This window comes from Symphalangus syndactylus, chromosome 16, assembly GCF_028878055.3.
Source record: "Symphalangus syndactylus isolate Jambi chromosome 16, NHGRI_mSymSyn1-v2.1_pri, whole genome shotgun sequence".
Taxonomy (NCBI): Eukaryota; Metazoa; Chordata; class Mammalia; order Primates; family Hylobatidae; genus Symphalangus; species Symphalangus syndactylus.
Window position 1 is genome coordinate 72985994 of NC_072438.2, and position 21687 is coordinate 73007680.

At 38.7% G+C, this 21687-nt stretch overlaps 1 protein-coding gene across 2 annotated transcripts in view; it reads right to left on the bottom strand.

Moving 5' to 3' along the window:
• Positions 1-18442: 18442 nt before the first annotated feature.
• The window catches only part of CDH6 (cadherin 6), a 132596-nt gene continuing 129351 nt past the window's right edge, over positions 18443-21687 (bottom strand). For both annotated transcript variants that reach the window (XM_055246065.1, XM_055246068.2), the window contains exon 12: positions 18443-20972. In XM_055246065.1, coding sequence (XP_055102040.1) covers positions 20482-20972 — 491 coding nt within the window. In that variant the 3' untranslated portion in view covers positions 18443-20481. The remainder of the gene's footprint in view (positions 20973-21687) is intronic.

Here is a 21687-nt window from a genome sequence, read left to right on the forward strand (position 1 = left end):
CATACCACCAGGCCTTGGAGGAGAATCACTTCTTTTAGCTTTGTGTTTAGAAGGTATGATACGCCGAGTTTTAAGATGGCCCCTGTGGCCTTTGTTTCATTGTTATGCCCGTGATGTCATGGTACATACCAAAAGAGAGACAACCTGGGTGCGCCTCATCTTATCACGCAAGCCCTTTAAAAGCAGGGTTTTCTCTGATTGGTGGGAGAACAGAAAGTCAGAGAGATTTGCATCATGAAGATTCAGCACACCACTGCTAGCTTTGAAGATGGAGGGGGCCACATGCCCAGGAATGCAGGTAGCCTCTGAAAGCTGACACTCCTCCTTGGCTGACAGCCAGCATGTAAATGGGAACTTCAGTCCCACAGCTGCAAGATTTTGACAAAGATCTGAATGAACTTTGAAGCCGATTCTTTCCCCAAACCTCCAGAGAAGAGCCCTGCCCAGCTGATCCCATGACTGTGGGACCCTGAGCAGGGAACCTAGGCATGATGTGCCAGACTTCTGACCTACAGAAATGTGAGCTAATAAGCGGGTATTGTTTTAAGTCACTAAGTCCATGGCAGTTTTTACACAGCAATGGAAAACTAATGCATAAACATCACTCAGTAGCTTAATATACTCCACAGAAAAAGCTGATAATGAATTTCGGGTGGGAAGAAATCAGGGAACATTACAACACCTTGGCAAACAAGTGGTAAAACCGATACAGAACATATTTTTTCTTCACACCTGCTCATTGTTTTCACAGTCACTAGAGCCAGTGGTCATCCTAGCCTTCTCTTCTCCCTCTTCCTCACCCTCAGTTAGTCAATGAGTTCTGGCGTATATCCTTCCAAAATGCCTCCCCTATTTTTTATTCTCACTGAGTGGTCTTATTTAGAAACCCTCATTACATTTCGATTCAATTACTATAACAGCCTTCTAACTCAGAGCTTTACCTTAATTCTCTAAATTGCTCTTGTTTTAAACTTTGTAGATCCCTAATTCGATTATGTCACTCTTCTGCTCTACCTCCTTCAAGGACGTCCTACAGCCTGCGGAAGAAAATTCAAACACCCTGGCATTCTTCTTCCAGCTCAACGTTTCCACTTATCATTGGCTCTAGTTACACTAAATGACTTGCCTTTACTACAGTGAAAATTTTTTTTCACTACTCTGTGTTTGGAAGACTATTCTGCCAACTCCATCTGAAACATTGCTATTCAACCTGAAGACTCAATTTGAATGTCATCTCTTCTCAAAAGGGTTTTATGGGTGAGACACTGACACTTCTCCCTCACAATCCCCTTCATTTTTAGAAAGTTGAGTACCCTAGGGCTTCTTTCCCCTTCATTACTCGGAGACCCTGGCAACCACTTTCCCAACAGGCAGAGAGACCCTTGATTTAGACCAGGGTCATGCAGATTTGTATCAGACAGGGTCCAGCCCAGGACCCAAAGTATAACTCAGTCTTTGTCACTGTCTTAGGGGATAACGAGCTTTGAAGCAGAGATAGGGCAATTTGCATAGGAAACACAGAGTTGTCTGGGAAAGGTGGTCCAATTACCCCTCTATCTCCTTTCTTTGAAATTTGAGTTTGTGGAGATGCTGAGGTTTATAGGTTTGACCCAACAGCAGTCTAATGGCAGGAAAGACAGCAATGCAGTTCACATAATGCTAGTTTGAGTCCAGACCAAGGGAACACTGGGGAGTGGGTGGCCTCCTTGTGGAGCCTTCACTTCTTTGGTAGCTAGTGAGGCAGGGACTTTGTCCCACCTGTGGTGCTTTGGACTTGATCTGCTGTCACCAACTTCTACTCAGCTAGAGTAGCTTCTGCATGTTGGAGATGGGAGGATAGGATGCACTTCCCTCAGCTACCAGCATATTGGTGTTGCAGCATGGTGCTCTGGGATCTGCCTGTTGCCTGTTGTTTGCACCCCAAACCATTACTCATCACCATTTTCTTAGTCAACTTTTGTTTGGGTGTAATTAAGGGAAACAAACTTGACCTACCTAAAGCATTTGTCTAACCTGGTATGGATAAAAGAACCGAATCATGCTGGGATGGGATTGTCATTTATTGGGGAACCAGGACTTGACAGGTACCTCACCAGGTGACTACAATAACACTGAACTCTATTCACTGGCTTACCTGTTTGGTTCTCCAGCCAGCTTATAAACATTTTTAAGTCTTATTAATTTTTTTCTATTCCTAGTGAGTACTTTGCTTGTAATAAGCAAACAAAACATTTTTAAGTCTTATTAATTTTTTTCTATTCCTAGTGAGTACTTTGCTTGTAATAAGCAATCAAACAAACGTTAAACAAAATTTAAAAATGTAGGGTTTTATGTCCTTTTAATTGTCTATTTAATTATATTTGGTTTTACATTTTCAAAGGATGATCAACTCTGTTCATTAAGTATGTTGCTTAATTACCAGTTATTTTGATACTTGAGAAAAATATTTGATGCAGATTTGTTAGTAATATCATTTAATGTTCTAGTCAAATGAACACTATCAAAGTTATAATAAAAACCCTGCTCTAAGGCTGGACATGGTGACTCATGCCTGTAATCCCAGCACTTTGGGAGGCCATGGTGGGAGGATCGCTTGAGTTCATTAGTTTGAGATCAGCCTGGGCAACATAGTGAGACCCTGTCTCTACAAAAAAAAATAAAAGATTAGCCATGTGTGGTGGCGTGCACCTGTAGTCCTATCTACTTGGGAGGCTAGAGCCAGAGAATCACCTGAGCCTGGGAAGTCGAGACTGCAGTGAGCTGTGATCATGCCACTGCATTCTTGCCTGGGTGGCAGAGCGAGACCCTGTCTCAGAAACAAACAAAATCCACTGCTCTAGCAATACACTTAGAGTATATTGCTTTCCTCCAAATTTGAAAATTATCTAAAAATACAAAGGTTTCTCCTATAGGAAATATAGAAACAAGAAGTTAATAATCAAAAGATATGTCAAAAGATTATACTTCTAGCATCATCAAGTACTATTTTTGTATCAATAAAATACTTTAAAATTTAATTTTTAAATAATTTTCCTCTAATAATATGAAAGAATTGGTAATTCATACGATAAAGGAAGAACACTAGCAATTTGGACTATTATTCTAATTTTAAAAATTTTACTACAAATGGGAAGCAATACTTTTTGTTTAGCTGTTTTTCTTTCCTCACTCCATGCAAAATTATGTAAAGTTAAATACCTTGAAATACTTAGAAGCATCATTCAATGTATCCAATTCCATAAATGGAAAGGTAGCCTACTAATTTCTCCTTGGGGGTTTATTAACTGAAGCCACCTAACAGGCTAGTTAGCAAAGCATTCATTATGCGTAAAATAGGTAGAGGAATCAAGTAATTTCTTCTTTTCACTGGTGAGAGTATGTACAGCCATTTTTAATGAGCAATGCTGAGCCATTCCCAGCATGAAAATATTTAACAACTCTTCTAGGATAAGCAAGAACGCTGCTTTCTTTTTATCTCTGACAGAGCTTTGCAATGAAGGCTACATGGAGCATGTGCACAACAAATGCTTTCAGAAACAATTGAATAAATGGATCCAGAAACAAAGAGAAGTTAGTGCCAAAATACACTGAAAGCAAACCCTACATTAAATGTCTAGGGTGTTTGGGAGGTTGAGAGTAAGTTGAAAACAAAACAGTTTGTATGTGTAAAAAGTGTTACATTCCATTAGCTATCATTTAGAAAATCATTATTTTCACCTAAACCAGTGATTAAAGAATTTTTTTTTCTGGGTGGGAACTTTTAGCTGCTGCCTCTGCCTCCCAAAGTGCTGGGATTACAGGCATGAGCCACTGCCGTGCTCAGAACAATGTTTTCTTTTTTCTTTCTTTCTTTTTTTTTTTTGAGACAGTCTTGCTCTGTCGCCCAGGCTGGAGTGCAGTGGCACAATCTCGGTTCACTTCAACCTCCACCTCCCAGGTTCAAGCGATTCTTGTGCCTCAGCCTCCCGAGTAGCTAGGATTACAGGCACCTGCCACCACACCTGGCTAATTTTTGTATTTTAGTAGAGACAGGGTATTACCATGTTGGCTAGACTGATCTTGAATTCCTGACTTCAGGTGACCCGGCCATCTCCACCTCCCAAAGTGCTGGGATTTTACAAGTGTGAGCCACCGTGCCCGGCCCACAGTGTTTTCTTTCTACAAAGAGCTACAAATTCAGAAAGCAATTAATTCCAAATCCTGTAAAAAATTAACCTAACTTTTGACAAATTTAAACAATATTTTCAAAGCTTCTGGATGAGACTTCCCCCTCAGCACTGACTGTGCAGTGTCTTTTCATGGTCCACACTAATCCCTTGACGTTATGTTTGCTCAGCACCACTGTCCTCTCCATTGTCATGTATTCAGAAGAGATGAACACCGTCTCTCGGTGTGTGTATAACATTTGTCCCCCAGGTACTCAACCTTTTTTCTTCCGATTAAGAAGCCCAGCTGCAATATTCAACACACAGAAAAATTTAATGTCTTTTCCTCAGTCACTATCCAATAATGGATCTGGGGATTTCAAGGTCAATGCATGCTATCGCTCGACACTGAGAATCTGTAATATGTGGAATCATTGCAAACATGAAAAAGATGCTCAATGCACTTGCTACCTGAAAGTGAATGTGAAAGCGTGCAAAATTTAAGGTATAAAAGCTAAGGGAAATATTACAATTGTCACACTTGATTACTTTTAGACACAGCTTGACATTCTTGAAGAATAGATATTAAAGAGTAACTATTCTTCAAAGAGAAAAATTTACTTATTCGGGTATTCAATAAATATTCATTGGAAGCCTACTGTGCATGTAACATAGCAGATACATTGATGGATAACAAAGATGTATGCAGTATCATATTGACCATATATGTATCATTTCCTAGAAGGCTTTACCAACAAAGCAGAAATAAAGGAGCCTGATTATTGTAAATGGTGATGAAAGCTCTTCCTTATATACAGTAATAACATGACACTAGGCATCCCTTTAACAACTTAGTTCCCCAAAAGACATATTATATTACTCACTGATAACCAGGGAGAATTTTTTTTTTTTTTTTTTTTTAGTAGAGACGGGGTTTCACCGTGTTAGCCAGGATGGTCTCCATCTCCTGACCTCATGATCCACCCTCCTCGGCCTCCCAAAGTGCTGGGATTACAGGCATGAGCCACCGCGCCCAGCCCGACCAGGGAGAATTTTAAGGACACTCTTGTATGGAGAATGTAGACCTAGGCAAATTTGATTGTGAATAGAGGACCCCAAGAACTGATGCTTTAAAAAATTTCCAAGTGAAACAAGACAAGTCTGACTTGCTTAAAGAGGTCCTCTGTTTCCTAATAATACAGATTTAAATCAAAAGGTGTCGATGCAAAGCAACATTGGGATCTCATGATTAGAAGAGTGGATTTTGCACATATTGCAACCTACTTATTCTCTAAGAACCCTTGAAACTAAGGAAGCAGGAATAATCAGATAGGTTGTCTAAGAGAAGCATTTATAGGCTTTTTCTGTGAAGAAACATGATCTTCCAAACTGTGAACTAGATTGTCAAGAGACTGAATTTTTAACATCGTTGAATATGTCACTGAATTGTTCTATAAAAATATGTTATTACTATTTCCCTACATTTTTTATGTAGCTTACAAGTTTAATGGAAAGGTGAATGGTTTTATATCACATTACATCTTTCACATTTTTGGAGAAAAGGAGATGATTCAAGTCTTAATCACATTAGGATAAAGATAAGGGTTACTACAAATTCATGGTCTTGAACACCAACTTGGTCCTTAATACTATCTGGAAAGCCTTCTCTTTCTCAATCATCTATTTTCTTCTCCATAGGGGTAACTATGCCTGCTTCTCCACAGAATACCAAAACTTCCTGACTCCAAATCTATCATCTTAGAGGATGTGTAGCTTACATCTTCTCCAGCACACTTCCTTTCACTGCTTCTTAACTGCCAGAGAGAGTTGGAAAAGCTCACCGACTTCTCACTCTTACCCATAGCAACTTGGCTGAGGCCCTGTCATCTTCCACTGCAATTGCTGTAGCCAAGGTCTTCAGTTACCTCCTTTCTTTGCATCCACTAGAAACTTTTCAGTCCTTAGCTTAGTTGACCTCTGGGCTAACTCTCCATCTTTATTATAACTCTTTCTCAAGTTGGAAACACCAAGTCTCCCTGCATTTCTTCTAATTCTTGAGTAAATATTTCTCAGTCTGCATAGCAAGTTCTTTTGGTTTTGTCTATTCCTTAAATATGGGTGTTCTGGTAGGTTTTGTCTTGTCCCTCTTCCCTTCATGCCCTAAGGACTCTCCCTGCAAAATCTCATCCACTCCTCTGCCTGAAATTATCATCCCTATGTCGCTGATTCTCAAAGCTGCATCTACATTCCAAATTGGTTACCATAAACTTCAAATCTATGTATTCAACTGCTGCTTGACTTCTCTTGAATGTCGCATAAATATCTCAAACTTAGCATGCTCAAATTGAACACATTATCTTTCCCTCAAATATTTTCTTTTTCCTAGACCCTCTGTATAATAGCATCACAGGCTACATAAATGCTCACTTCAGAAACATGCAGGGATGGTCCACAATGTAGTAAAACCACAAACTCATTTAAAATCTCTTGTGAATCCATGAATGTAAAATTCAAATTGCTATTACCACTGTGCTTGTGCTGGCCATTCTCACCTCTTGTCTCAATTACTGCACTCGCCTCTTACTATGTCTCTAAAAGTTTAAACGATGAAAGAAGGATAAATGAATGGCAACTTACCTAGCAGAATGGAGAAACTGAGGCCTAACTGCTAGCACAGGAATGGGAATCCAATAAGAAGCAAGTCAATTTATAATGCAAAACTCAGACAAGGTGAGGAATCAGAGATGCCAATTACCTCTGATTGCCAGGATGTGGGGTGCGGCTTAAACAGATTGACTACAAATCTGTATAAGGAGCAGTTAGATCTCAGATCCTCTTCCCTACCCTGCACAGCTGGATGACTTTATTCACTACTCTTTCCCCATCCCAGCAGAAGGTAGGAGATTTACTCTCCAGAAAAGCAGAATCAAAAGAGGACCCACATGCAAGAACATCAGGCAGTTGTGAGTAGGGGAAAGAGCTGCACTCCAAAGGTAGATTAAGTGAAAATCTATGTTTTGAACATTGGGATCCCCTGCAAAGCTCTCCGAGTTCTGGTAGCCAGAATTACACTCTTAGAAAAGAGATTGAAGGAATCTTGTCAGGGGAAACCAATGGTTCCAAAACGAAAGATTTACAAATGCTGGCAATTGGGTGTCCCAATGAAACCATCAGTTTCCTTCAATCACTCTGTGGTGAGGCCTGCCAGCTGACATATAGAGCTTTTAATTAGCTTTTTGGTACCTCACTATTAACTATGAAAAGATAGCTAAAGATCACCAGACAGTTGAGGAAGACTTCTTATCTAGAATACAAAGAGCAAAGCAAACAGAGAAAAGAAACTCAGGAAACACACCCAAAAAAACGACCCAATAAAACAAAACAGATAAGCAGCAGGGAGCAGACGAAAACATTAAACATTTTTATGACTTCAAAGAGATGGAGAGTGATATTGCAAACAAAAACAATTATAAAAACCAGCTGAGATTCCCTTACATGGTTGAGAGGGATTTAAGGATCATGTCAGGAAGTTTATGTCTGAATTATGACAGGTTTATAGAAAAGTAAGCAATTAAAAAAAGAGGCAGTTAATTTCAGGAAAAAATAAAGTAGAACAAGGAAGAAAGTGAAATTATAGTGCAGTATAAGGCTCAACTGTGAACAATATTTACATAGGAGTCATAATAGAAACTTTGAATGTTGAACTACCAATTGTGCTATCTATATTGGAATGATGAGGGAAGAGTGTGCGTGTGTCTGTGTGTGTGTTTTTGTGTGTGTGTATTTGAGAGAGAGAGAGAGAGAGGTGGGCAGTGGGAGGGAGGGGTTTTGGGAATATCATAGGTAGTCTAAATCCTTACTCTCCGTAGTGAGAAGTCAGTAGATAATAGTCAAAACTATAAACCCCAGAACTAGTAGTGTTAATTCGAACCATCTAAAATTGTTGATATTAACCCCTTTTCACCTACGAAAATGGTAGCTTCTAATGATTCCTATATTTAGAAACAGGGATGTCAATAATAGAAGCACTATCTTGAAGAGTTAAAGTGGGTATCTGTGGGTAACAAGATGCAAGTGGAGTGGAAAGTTTTTGCCATAAGCTTTGAAGAACTATTTGGCATTTTAAACAATATATTAATTTAATAAAATTAAAGTTAATAAAAAATGAGTAAGTGTCTTACTTCCAAATCACCTAAGTGAAAAGACCCAACGTTACTAGGAGAAATGATTAATAGCAGTAATTGATCTAATTGTGACCACTTTTTCTCCTTTAAGATTTTTACCTTTTAAAAAATGACTATTAGGCGAGCTTAATCTGGAAGACAAAAATAGTCTGTTCTAATAGCCTGTTTAGGACTTTAATTGAAAATGTGGTTGCGTCTTCCTCCAATTAAACTAATTGAAGTGGAATTCTGATTGGGCCCTGTGAGAGAGGAGTTCCCCAGCTGAGGCTCATAGAATAACAGCTGACTCTAAAAAGAGAAAAATAGAAGCAAAAGCTTAGGAAGACTGGTGAATCAACTCGAGGGATTTCAATCTACTTATTGACTGACATATGCAGGGAAAGTAGCCAGAAAAGTTCTGAAAAAAAATGTGGGGTTGTGGGAAGCTTCATAGGAGGTTTTAAATAAATGCGTCTGAACTACTCCTGGTATTTTAATTAGAAACCTGCAACCTTTTCCAGAAAGGGCACCTGTTTTAATCCCTTCATTATTTACAAGACAAGCCCATGCTTTGCATCCAACAGGTACGGGAAAGTTGTAAAGTATACGCAAATATTAAAATATTAAATATTTAAATGAATAAATAAATACAATTTAAATACAATATAAAATATTAACATATTTAAAATATTAGAACTTCCCTCCTCATCCCTTAGGAATGCCTAAGGGCTGTGGAGTGCATAAAATAGCCCCAATTATTTCTGGAGTTGGACTGGGGAATTTGCACTTTAGAGAAGCATTCTGGTGATTTTGCTGTACGTTCTCGTGCTCTTTGGAGGCCCAGCTCAGGTCTAATGCCCAAACCAATCTGTCCCTCGACCTTTTCTCACTTGATAGCTATCATTTGTATAATTTTATTTTGCCAATTTCTTTTAAGGTAAATGCTTTGGACCCTGTTCTCATGCTGCCAATAAAGACATACCAGAGACTGGGTAATTTATAAAGGAAAGAGGTTTAATTGACTCACAGTTCAGCATGGCTTGGGAGGCCTCAGGAAACATAATTATGGTGGAAGGGGAAGCAAACATATCCTTCTTTACGTGGTGGCAGCAAGGAGAAGTGCAGAGTGAAGGTGAGGGGGAAAGCTCCTTATAAAACCATCAGATCTCGTGAGAACTCACTATCATGAGAACAGCATGGAGGTAACTAGCCACAAGATTCAATTACCTCCCACCAGGTCTCTCCCACCACATGTGGGGAATACGGAAACTACAGTTCAAGATGAGATTGGGGCGTGGACACAGTCAAACCAGATCAGATCAAAAGGGAGCTGAACAATCTGGATTTAACACATTTATTGTTTTCAGTATAAATTACTTACTAAATATATATTTAATTGTGATTTAACTTTTGTAACTTTGCAGGATTTTTACATAAATGTTTTCATAAATAAAAAATAGTTTGTCATTTTCTTCCTGATTTATGATAAAGACAGAATATATTTTTCACATAAAGTACTTATCACATGAGATGTTCAAAAATTGGTGAAAATGAGCTCAATCCTTAATATACTATTTAATGTATTTTAATACTATAATCGAATACATTTAATAATGCTTGAGGTAGTAAAACATAAGAAAACATTGTCATAAATTAGCATTAAATTGGAAATAGTGGCATTCTGAGATAACTATCAGCTCTTTCTGAATCTCTGCCAAAACCGTAAGTCAGGAAAGAATCAGGTGTCTTTCTTTTTTTTTTTTTTTTTTTTTTTTGAGACGGAGTCTCGCTCTGTCGCCCAGGCTGGAGTGCAGTGGCGCGATCTCGGCTCACTGCAAGCTCCGCCTCCCGGGTTCACGCCATTCTCCTGCCTCAGCCTCTCCGAGTAGCTGAGACTACAGGCGCCCGCCACCTCGCCCGGCTAATTTTTTGTATTTTTAGTAGAGACGGGGTTTCACCGTGGTCTCGATCTCCTGACCTCGTGATCCGCCCGCCTCGGCCTCCCAAAGTGCTGGGATTACAAGCGTGGGCCACCGCGCCCGGCCAAGGTGTCTTTCTTAAGCTTTTGATCCTGACCTTCTGAGAATAAGAAAAAAATGGCAATAACATAAACAAATTTCTGATCAATAAACTTCTGTCTTCTCATTTTGTGATGGGTGAGAGGACAGACAGGGAAGGTTAAGATAGAAAATTACCGTATTTTTTCTGGAATCCATCCCTCCTTCTAGCTCTCTTAGCAGATTAGCTCTAAGCTTTGACTATGTCTCTTCTTCCTCCAAGTTTCAACCCTTGACATCACCTTAGTTCCTTAGAACTTACCTGTAATATCAGTGACGATTGTGGAAAGAAACCCTGTATGACTCAAGTTGAGTTTCTGCTCCTCAGAGGAACCAGAGTTTAACACAGAAATTAAGTTCAGTTACAGAAAAATTAGGCAAGTATGTGTCTTCTAGTTTGGGAACAAAGATTTGTAGCTGCTTTTCTGCCACGCGGACACCCACCTAACTGAGCAGTTGGGTTTTCTGGGGATTTCTGGGGGGAAGAAGTGGATTCCATGGCTGCTCAGGGACAGAGCAAGGCTCCCTTCCTCCCCTACAACTACTCCTTCAGTCAGAGTCTAGATCACCTAAGAAGATACAGGGAGTCCTAATTCCTCTCCTTTTACCTCACCTTTCACAGAGCATTCTCACCCTTCAGAGGGCTCATTACAATCTGATATTTGCAGTTCAACAGTGTCAAGCTTATTCTTATAAAAGCAATTAGAGCTTTTGTAGTCTTAGGTGGAATTTTATGCGTCTTGGGGATATTTTTCCTTAGGAATACGGCTCTGAATCATAGGAATCAGCTAGGTAATTGGGGTTAATAGCAGAATCTTGCTCTTCAGGCTCTTTTTTTTCTTCACAGAAGCTTTGGACCGATCTTATGGAGAGGAATATCTCCCGGGCTGCAGCCACCAGCAGCGTCCGACATCATCTGAATCTATATAAAGGAAAAAAAGTATCCTTTTTTCTCCCAATAAATTTTCTCATAAATGGGTAGGATTGGACTATGCATTCAAAGGGCAAAATGTGGGGCTCGATGGCAGATTGCAGAGTCTGAGTTAAAAGAAGTGAGTTTAATTCGAATTCCTGTGATGGGGACTTAAAGGCAAATGACCCCACTTTCTTTGTGAATGTTAGAACCTGTTGTACAGAGCTTTCGCGAGAGTTATATTAATATAGATATAGTTATTATAAAGTGCTGTATAAAAGTAAGGCATTATTATCAGGCAGCTAAACAAAGTGAAAAGCTTTAATAAAACCTATCCTTTACTGACTACAAGGAGGCTTTTTAAAAAACCAACGTGCAAACATGACATTATTCGCCGTTAAAAAGTTAAGGTTTGGGGACAAAATGGCTCAGGAAGCAATAAGATGATCTAATATATCAAGGAAGACATTTTAAAAAAGGAATAATTACGTTGTAGAGAGAGGTAGGAGACAATCTACTTCTTTTAAAGAGCTGTATCTATTCATAGCATATTTGGAAAAGTATTGAATTCAGGAAAATGAAACCTAGAAAGGTGCTCTAAAAAATCAGGATGTAATTCAGTACAAAATGTTTAGTCAGGCGAATTAAGATTAATGACAGGATATTAAACCATGGCAGTCTTTGATGGAGGAGTGTGCACAAAACAAGGTGTGTGTCCTGTTTAACCCCGAATCCCTATCACCTTGATCTGTGCCTGGCTCAGAGTAGGTTCTCAAATGATTTTTGGTAGAATGAATGTAAAAGTTCAGGAGTATTGCTGAAGGGAGATGTCTCAACCAAGCTGAAATTAATGTCTGAATTGTGCAAAGAGATACCTACCTCATGGTTCAGATTTATTATCAAGATGTATGCCAAGGCTTTTTAGCTTCTTCAATTATTCCAAACTTTTGGCAATCACAAGACCAGAATGCTCTCTGCAAGTGGTGGTGGTGAGTGGTCAACAAAACTTAGAATGAAAGAAAACAAGATTTTTTTTACTGGAAAACTTCATCTCTTAGGGTTGGGATGGCACATAGGTCACATTATGCTGCCATTGGTGGCTGCTTGGGGCCTTCCCTTTAGGGATTCTAGGGTTATATCTAGGTGATCCATGAAAAAATGTCAATTGATTGGCAATGTCTGCCATGGGCATCAGAGTCAGGCGTGGTGGACAAACACCTCTTAAGATGGTTTTTAACTTGAAGGTTGAATTTGTGAACAACTTCCTACCTTCTCCATTAATAACACCCTCATGATTATTATGGAATGTAGTTTATTATGGTGACTGAAACAGGGGAATTTGGGAAAGATATTGCGAGATTGACAGGGACTGAGGCTGTATGTGGCAGAAGCTCTTAGCGCTCAGTGGATACACATGTGCTTGTCTACATTTCCCTGCCTCTTCCTAGTTAGTTTGGGGCCGTGTGACTGAATTCTCCTTGTCAGGGTCACCTTGCAGGCAGTGTGCTCCAGATGGCATTGCTACCGGGGAAGAAAGATCTACAAACGCCCTGAACTTTGCAATAGTGAGGAACACACTTTATGGAGATGTTGGATTTTGTCTGCTGCCGCCGCCAGGTTAATTACCCTAATATATAATTATTATGGGAAGTGGTTTGTTCAGGTGATGGGAAAAAGCTTACTCTATCTAAATGTTTGCAGGTCTGAGACCTCACATTGCACTTCCTGCCTACCTTACCATTAGGTAAGTGAAATTTTCTAGAATCCTGCGGACTTCATTTGTTCTGTCGTCGCCTCAGGGGTACCATAACCCTGGTGGAGTTGCAGAGTTGGTGCCAGGGTGGGGTGGGGTGGGGAGGGACTTGGCTGTAGAGCACTGCGCATACTACTGGACAATGTACCTGTTCTTCAAAAAGTGTATTTCTAATTGCATCATTCCCTTCTGTGGGTTTCTGTTTCTGACCAAGTTAACTTTAAATGGCAAAACAAAAGCAAAAGCAAAACACCAAATGCCATCTTCTTTGGCATTCGTGATCCTTGTGTTCTGATGTCATGTGATTTTTCCAAGACTAGTCACTTTCAAGGACCTCAGCAGAGACCAGTGACATGGCTTAAAATCTCTTTTCTCTTTCCCCTGCTATTCTTTTTGATTTCTTATCTCACTTTATCTCAATCCTACTGATTCCTAAGCCTCCCCCACACGCCTCTACCTGGGCAGAAACAGTTTCTCCTTCCTAAGGACACTTTCATCAGTATCTCTCATGAGATGCCTCCACAGCACCTTCTAGTGTGTACTGTGGAGATGAGCTTATCTCATTTCTTCCCCCCAGACCATGAGCTTCTGGAGAGGAAGCAAAGTTCACCAATCTGACTTACTGTCAAATATTTGGCGGCGCACAGTGGAGTGCCTAATACATATGGAACAAATGAATAAATGAAAATCTTCTTTGCAAAGCTATGAATTCTCACAGTTAAAAAAAATTATGAAATGGCCCCTGTAGAAATAGAAGGCAGCTTAAAAAAGAACATGCATGTAAAATATTACAGCTCTAAATATGCTAAAAACGTTTTATTTACTCATAGTATCAGAATGCTGGAAGGGTTTTATTTTTATGTTCCTCAGATCTGACTGCTGTTTTATCTTTTTTTTTTTTTTAAATCAGAGACCCAGGGACAATTGTGTTTATGGGAGTGAAATAATGGATGGAGATTTGGGAGGGGCAAAAATACAGAACTGTCCTTTTTTTTTTTTTTTAATCTAAAGCAATTATCATGAAAACAAACAGCTTTCTTCTCAATAAAGCAATTCCATAAATAATAGTAGAATTCTTGATGTCCCAGCAGTAAGAAATCTGCAGGGCAGTGCCAATGATATATATTGCTGGCTGGGAAAAACTATTGTTTACAAGCTAATTATTGTACAACAAGTCAGCTTTTGTTAGCTTTCTGAGAGGCTAAAACAGCAGGTTCAGAAAGATAAAGTATGTCAGCATGTATATTTAAAAAATATGTGATTACAAACAATAGTTTGAGAGAATTGAAAAAAAAACAAGTTAGAAAAAAACCAGTTTATTAAGTAATATCATATAAATAACTTGTTACAAAAATTGATTTGCAAAAGGCATATTTACTCTTTGTGAGAAATCACTTTTTAAATTGCATTCTTTTCAAATTTATAAGTCTAAGAAAACAAAACAAAATAAAAGAAGCCATTTCAAGGAGTGCGTATTTGCCATTTGACTGCAACAAAAGGCCCGGCCACACTGAGCTAAAAGTTAATACTCTCGACCCCATTCTTCTAACACAGAAAACTTTCTCAGGTAAACTGCGAGGTTATGAGAATCCCCCTAACTAGAAATGTTGATGGGAACTGAGCATTGCTTGCTTTCATCAGGTGTTCTTGTTGCCAAAGACATGAACGATACTGAGGAAAACGACAAGAGTGAGCATTCCCGCCAGTAAATCTTCAAGGGTGGCATCTGCTTCAATTTATACTTGGAAGTATTTTTAATTAAAAGCAATCAATACCAAAAAGCTTTTATTTTCTGGGTTTTAAAATCACAAATCACAGTGGGAGAATGCCAAATTGCTTTAGCTTGGTACTACTGAAGATGCACATAGCATTTATTATAAGGCCCACTCTTACGCAGTTCACTCTCAAAGCAATGAAAATAATCTCAAACCAAACAGTACAGTGGGTTTGAAGCGTTCCTACGTTTCTTCCGAGCAGATCAGTTTTACATTTGCTACACAGCATTCCCCACGAATGCCTAGTAATTCTATACATTTGATTCTTTAATAAACACTAAACTAATAGATCATAGGAAACTAAAAGCTTAGAGAAGGTGCCTCCAGACATATTTACATAAATAACGTAGCCTCACAAGAAAGACAGAGATCTCATTAGCATGGAATGCTTTTTCCACAAGGCTGGGTCCATGCCTCATTTGTCAAATTAACCCCATTTGAGGAGAAATTTGAGTTTGTGGTTCATGGGTTTTTGAAAAAAAAAAAAAAAAAAAAAAAAAAAAAAATGGAATTAAGCAACTTGTAAAAGCTCTTTTGAAATTAATCTAATAACCCAGTGGCTCCTCGGCTAAGTGCCTCAGTCCTGTCTGAAATACGGTGGGTAAGAGCCTTTGCTTCCATTTGACCTCTTTTCAACACTTTCATCTGCCGGTTCTGTTGCGCTAACGTTTCCCCCAAATAAAAATGAAAGTGCACCGTAAATAAGGTATTACAAAAAGGGGAGTAGATTAAAGATTGTCTCAGCAATGCTTAAATTAAATTGACGATGCAGAGACCATAAACTTCTGGCTTTAAAAATGAGCTATTTCTTTATTAACTTTTAACAAGTGTATGAGTCAATGTATTTTCTTTCTAAGAGGGTATTGCTCTCCACATTAAATATGGTCGGGGTCTGATATTTTTAGTAGAGAATTATCCCTTTAGAAAATTATTCCATAAAGATGCCATAGGGAGATTAAAAATGCTGTGACCGTAAGAGCTACTAAACATTTAAGGAGACCATAGTATAATTCTATATTCTCTGGAAAAGGAAGCTGCTTGTTTGAGCTTACGAAATAGCTCATTTTCCTGAAGACTCACATACCAAGTGTTAATTTTTCTACTCTTATAATCTGATAAGGAAGGTTGTGGTGTTAATTTAAACACAGTAGACTGCTTGGATTTTTGAGTCCCCTTTTAAAATGTCAATTCAAACAAGATTTCATCTTGATAAAACATAAAAATTAAGATTACACTAAAATGATCCTTGTTAGAGGATACATTTCAAAATAGTGGGGGAATCATGACTTTTTAGAGCCTTCTTCCAGAGTAATTACACTGCTTCAAAACTAGTTATTAGGATAAAATAATTTATTTGGTGGTCTCTTCCTGGTGAAAATGAATTTAGCTGATAAGGATGAGTACCTGATTTGAATATTTAGTTTGCACTCAGGAATCAACTTTGATTTTCTTTTCAACTGCATACTTTTTATGGTGCTTGAGTATATAGAATTGTCCAAGTCACAGTTTACACACCATTATCCCCAATGGGATATCTATTTCCAGGCAAAGCATTTGATGTGAGATACTGTTCAGCCAATCAGGACACTGAAAATTTATATATGTAAAAGTAAAGTAATGGAAACATTCTAAAGTTAATTTGGATTTATAAAATTTGGATGCCCTAAGCTATAGATTCAATTTTTAAGGCCGGGCGCGGTGGCTCACGCCTGTAATCCCAGCACTTTGGGAGGCCAAGGCGGGAGGATCATGAGGTCAGGAGATGGACACCATCCTGGCTAACGTGGTGAAACCCTGTCTCTACTAAAAAATACAACAAAAATTAGCCGGGCGTGGTGGCGGGCGCCTGTAGTCCCAGCTACTGGGGGCGCTGAGGCAGGAGAATGGCGTGAACCCGGGAGGCGGAGCTTGCAGTGAGCGGAGATTGCGCCACTGCACTCCAGCCTGGGCGACAGAGCCAGACTCCGTCTCAAAAAAAAAAAAAAAAAAAAGAAAAGAAATTTTAAAGCTTTCTGCACAACTCTTTGGGAGCTGAAAATAAAAACTAAACCACACGTTTTTTATACTGAGTTAAAATTAAATGGGCAGGTTTTGTTTCATCTGAAAAGGGAGTAATTTCATTGCCGAACATCCCTTTATGGACCCAAACTGTAAAGGCAGGAAAGTTCTGAAATAAACATCTATTTACCGTGCCCAGATTCCCTCTCTTGTGGTTCTATGGAATAATCTTTGCTTCTTTCCCATTTGGTTTATTTACTTATTTGGGCACAACCGTTGTTTAGGCCTTTCAGAAGAAAGTGGCCAGGAAGTGAAGGGGCTTTAAACAATGGCTTAATGTTTTTTTAAAATTCAGCTTATTCTAGGGAATATCTTAGTAGTTTAAAGGAACTCTTGCTTTTGAATAGAGGGCAAAAACATATAATCAGAAAGCTCTCAATGTCCTTGAAACAACCCACAAAAGCAATCTGGTTATGCCTAATGAATTTTAGTTTCTCAGTGATTGAAACAAATATTAAAATTTTACTTCTTCCCACTCTCCTTCCATCTGTCCCATTACCAACATCTAAAATTAGGAAACAGACAATGAAAAAACTGAGCTGAAAATTATTTTTTTCTTCAGTAATCTTTCATGTTGCCTGGGACCTAGCAATTAAAAAAAAACCTGCGCATGCAACGATGTTTGACCTGATACTCAGGTAGGGTGGGAAGGAAGTGAGACGAAGCCAGAGAATGATGGAACTATGGCTCTTATTTGTTCCACGATGTCAAAGAGTCTGAATTATAGGAAAACGTCACTCCAACTTGATACTTATAATACCCTGGTACTAAATATTTAGCCCCAGTCTCAAATTATCCAATTTCCTATAAATTTACTTCATCATCAGCTTTTCTTTTTCTTTTTTTTTTTTTTTTTTTGAGACGGAGTCTCGCTCTGTCGCCCAGGCTGGAGTGCAGTGGCGCAATCTCGGCTCACTGCAAGCTCCGCCTCCCGGGTTCACGCCATTCTCCTGCCTCAGCCTCTCCGAGTAGCTGGGACTACAGGCGCCCGCTACCACGCCCGGCTAATTTTTTGTATTTTTAGTAGAGACGGGGTTTCACTGTGGTCTCGATCTCCTGACCTCGTGAGCCACCCGCCTCGGCCTCCCAAAGTGCTGGGATTACAAGCGTGAGCCACCGCGCCCGGCCACCATCAGCTTTTATGATAAGAGATTAAAATTATTTCCGTAAGTAGTCATATTAACCTGTTCTTGGTATGCTGTGTCATCTTCAGGGAGGGATAAAAGACTTTGCCAATTACATCTCAGATATTCTGCTATAGAACTACTTACTTTTACTTATTAGGAGAACGCAGATCTCACCCTTAAACATTGGAGATTGCTGGTGTCAATCCTCAACTTCAGATGATACCTTTCTTTTTACAGGACTGTCTTCCTTGATTCAATTTGTTACATGACATGAAACATACAGATAGAGACCTCTTTAATTTTACAGTAAATCGTGTGATTAAGGTGCTGTTCTATTGCTATGAATAACTAGTTTCTAATTTTACTAAGCTTTTTTCAACACTTACCTGTGACTATGATACATATCAATTTATTAGAGTGAAGACCTCATATAGCCTTTTGTTTGCATTCGTGTGTGTGTGTGTATGTGTGTGTGTGTATGTGTGTGTATGAAGAACTAGAAAAAAGAAACCCTGAAAGCAGGAAATAGCTCAAGCACGAAATACTTGTTACTATATAGGGCAGTCCATTATAAAATTGGAAACCATTCAGAAGACACAAGGAATAATATGATTGTAAAAAATTTTCACTCTAATCAGGTAACCCAAAATACTACATTTCTCTTCTTTTAACGTTTCCATCTTTACTTCTTGGGTAATACGCCTATTTAAAACTTAACTAAACAACAATGTGTTCCCAAACAGAAAATATGTACTGATATGACAATATCCCTAAATGGAAATGACACTAAAATTACTTGTAGAAAATTAATATTAATTGAAAATAAATCCCTAAGACTAATAAGTGAAGTCAGCATATTCTTAAGTATATAGATATACAGAGCCTGTCTTTTAGGTTTTCAAAACAAGGATGTTTTCATTATAGTACGCTGGAATTTCTGATGACTGCACAAGGTAAGATTCTAATGATAAGTGCCATTAGAACAGCATGTGAAATAAATGATTTGAATCCGCCAGAAGGATTAGTTCAGTTCATTTGGGTCCTCTGGATAATGATTGACTATGAGGCTAATTGCATAATTGAGAAATAATAGATTGGATGGATTTTACATTACTTTTCTGTCATAGCTTGAGATCATTACTTTATCATTAGTTCGAAGTCAAGGATGGCAGGATGGTCATGAAAGCAAAGTTAAAAACAATGAAAAAAATTAATACTTTTGAAAATCAACTATCATTTTAATTACAATCTTAAACACTTTTGTTTAAGGGAATCCAATTTTCCCCTTGCAAGGGTCTTCCAAACATGGAATATGTAGGTTTTCATCATAATCTCAATGTTGTTTATCCAAATGTATCACGTTATATAAATACGTAGAGGTTTCCAGATGTCAAGGGCAGGGTATTAGGTTCAAGTATGGCTGGCTCTAACCTCTCCGCTGAACTCCAAGAGTGAGATTTAAGTTTTATTTAATCTAACTTTACTAATTCAACTTAGTCGTGTAAGAAGGATATGAAGAATATGAATTATTGTACTTCACACTGCTACTTTCATGTACAGTATAGTAGAATAATACTGACAACTATAGACAAGAAGTTAAAATTTGTCTCAGGAAAATTCTTTCAAGAATTTTTAAACAATTTTGACGTTAGCCTACTGATAGCTGAAAGAATTTCAAGTGACCCGTGATACATGTGGTGGCCAAAACTTTTAATATATGCTAAAATATATTTCCTTTGTTAACATTATTAGCTATTTCCCTCCCCCTTTATATGGTACAAAGGCAAATTTTGCATGTCTAGTCTAGGATATAACAAACTATGAGTTAGTGGAAGGAATGAAGTCGTACTAGGTTTGTGGTTGTTTTTGGACGTTACCGTTTAATTTGCTTCTATTCCTTAAGAGTAATGAGAATTTTAACATATGGGTGGATTTGAGCTTTTGAATAGTAGTTGATGCCAGAGAAAGTTCTTGAAGAACAAATAGAATGGGCAAGTGTTATTTTAAATTCTTTGTGACACAAATAAACACCCCTATGTAGTTTATCTCCTTGTGAGCCGATATGCCCTCATTTGTTTTACTATGATGATATTTTTATCTTTAAAGCACAGTCCCTTATTCCATTAGCCTGTGAAATGTACAGTTAGGGCAGTTGGCTGACCTGACATGGAGTGTAGTAAAACGCCAGGACAAGAAGTGGGCACGTTGCCCTGAGAACAAGTGGAAATACTGTCCCCTGTCCTCCCCTCCGGCACCTGCCTGTTGGGCTGACTTGGTTAACTGGATGCACTAAAAAATAAAAATTTGCCCCTTGGAAGCTCATAAAAGTGTACTAGAAAAAAGTCTCTAACATTGGATCCACACGGACTGCAGCCATTGGCTTCTGGAACGGGTAGAACAGAGAACCCTTCACGGAGTAGTGGATAAATATAAAGAAATAGCCACTTCACATATTTCAGTGTCGTATTGGAAAATGAAAAAGGCAACAGATTAGCAGTCTTTGTCACTGTCCACTCCTCCATACATATCTGCAAGCTTTTTGAATCGAGGTCCCCAGTCACTAAGGTAATCATAGTCTTGATCTCCATCCGTGGTCACTGACTCCAGGGAGCTCAGGGAATCCGCCACGGAGCCAGTGCCTTCATAGGCGTAAGTGGCCAAGGAGTCGTATGGCGGGGCAGTGGGGTCCGTGTCATTTTCCTTTAACCTTTGGTTAATGAAATCTCTGACATCGGTGTTGTCGCGAGCTGTTGGAGTCCGTCGGGGTAGAAAAAGGGCTTCAGGCACAATGTCCCTTCGTAATTTGTTGTCCTCTATGGCTTCAGGATTCCTCAGGGTGCCGATATCAAAAGCCTGGGTGTCCTCCTCTCCACCACCTTCGTCATTGTAACTGACAATGTTATCTCTGATGTCCTCTTTGGAAATGATCAAAGGCTCTTTTTTTCGCTGCCGCCTCAGAGCTGCAAACAGCACCACTGTCACTGGAAGCAGAACACAAAACAGAAAGGGAAGGAAAAGTTAATTTGCTGCCCAATTAATGTCAGGAAGAAACACCGTGCTGAAATGTGAAGTTTTAAAAGTTCTCTAGAAAATGCAGACTCAACTTTTATTTCTTTAAGGATGCACTTGCCTCCATCCATGATCAAACCGGGACCCATAAAATGGAGTAAATATTTGAAAGAAGGTTATAATTTAAGTAGAGGATAAAACACCATCATATTTTGGCAGTAGTTCCTTTTTATTTTGAAATGGCAAACTAGTTTCAAGGTAAGAAAAATATAATAAAAAAAAGAAGCTCCACCTCAGTGAAAGTACTGCAATCAGGGTGCAAATTATGCTGAACACCTAAAATGCTCTGAAACTGGTTACAAGGACAAGACTGGCACCTTTGGGAATGTGTTGAAGGGTTTGCATAACTCCACATCTAAAATAACTTTTGCACTATGCCTTTTTTTCCTGAGAAAAGTGTAAAATTAGTTTAAAATCCAAATTAGACATTGAATATTTGCATACCTTTCCTACATATAAAGCAATATTATTCCAGAAAATACCTGGAGAGACCCAGATATAATTCAGAAAGCCATTTTGGATTTTGAGATTGGCTAATTTGAAGGGGGCAGATAAGAATCCACATGTCATATTATTTGTTTGAGCTAAATGAAATAAATACATGTGAGTGAGATTTTTTATTTTTCA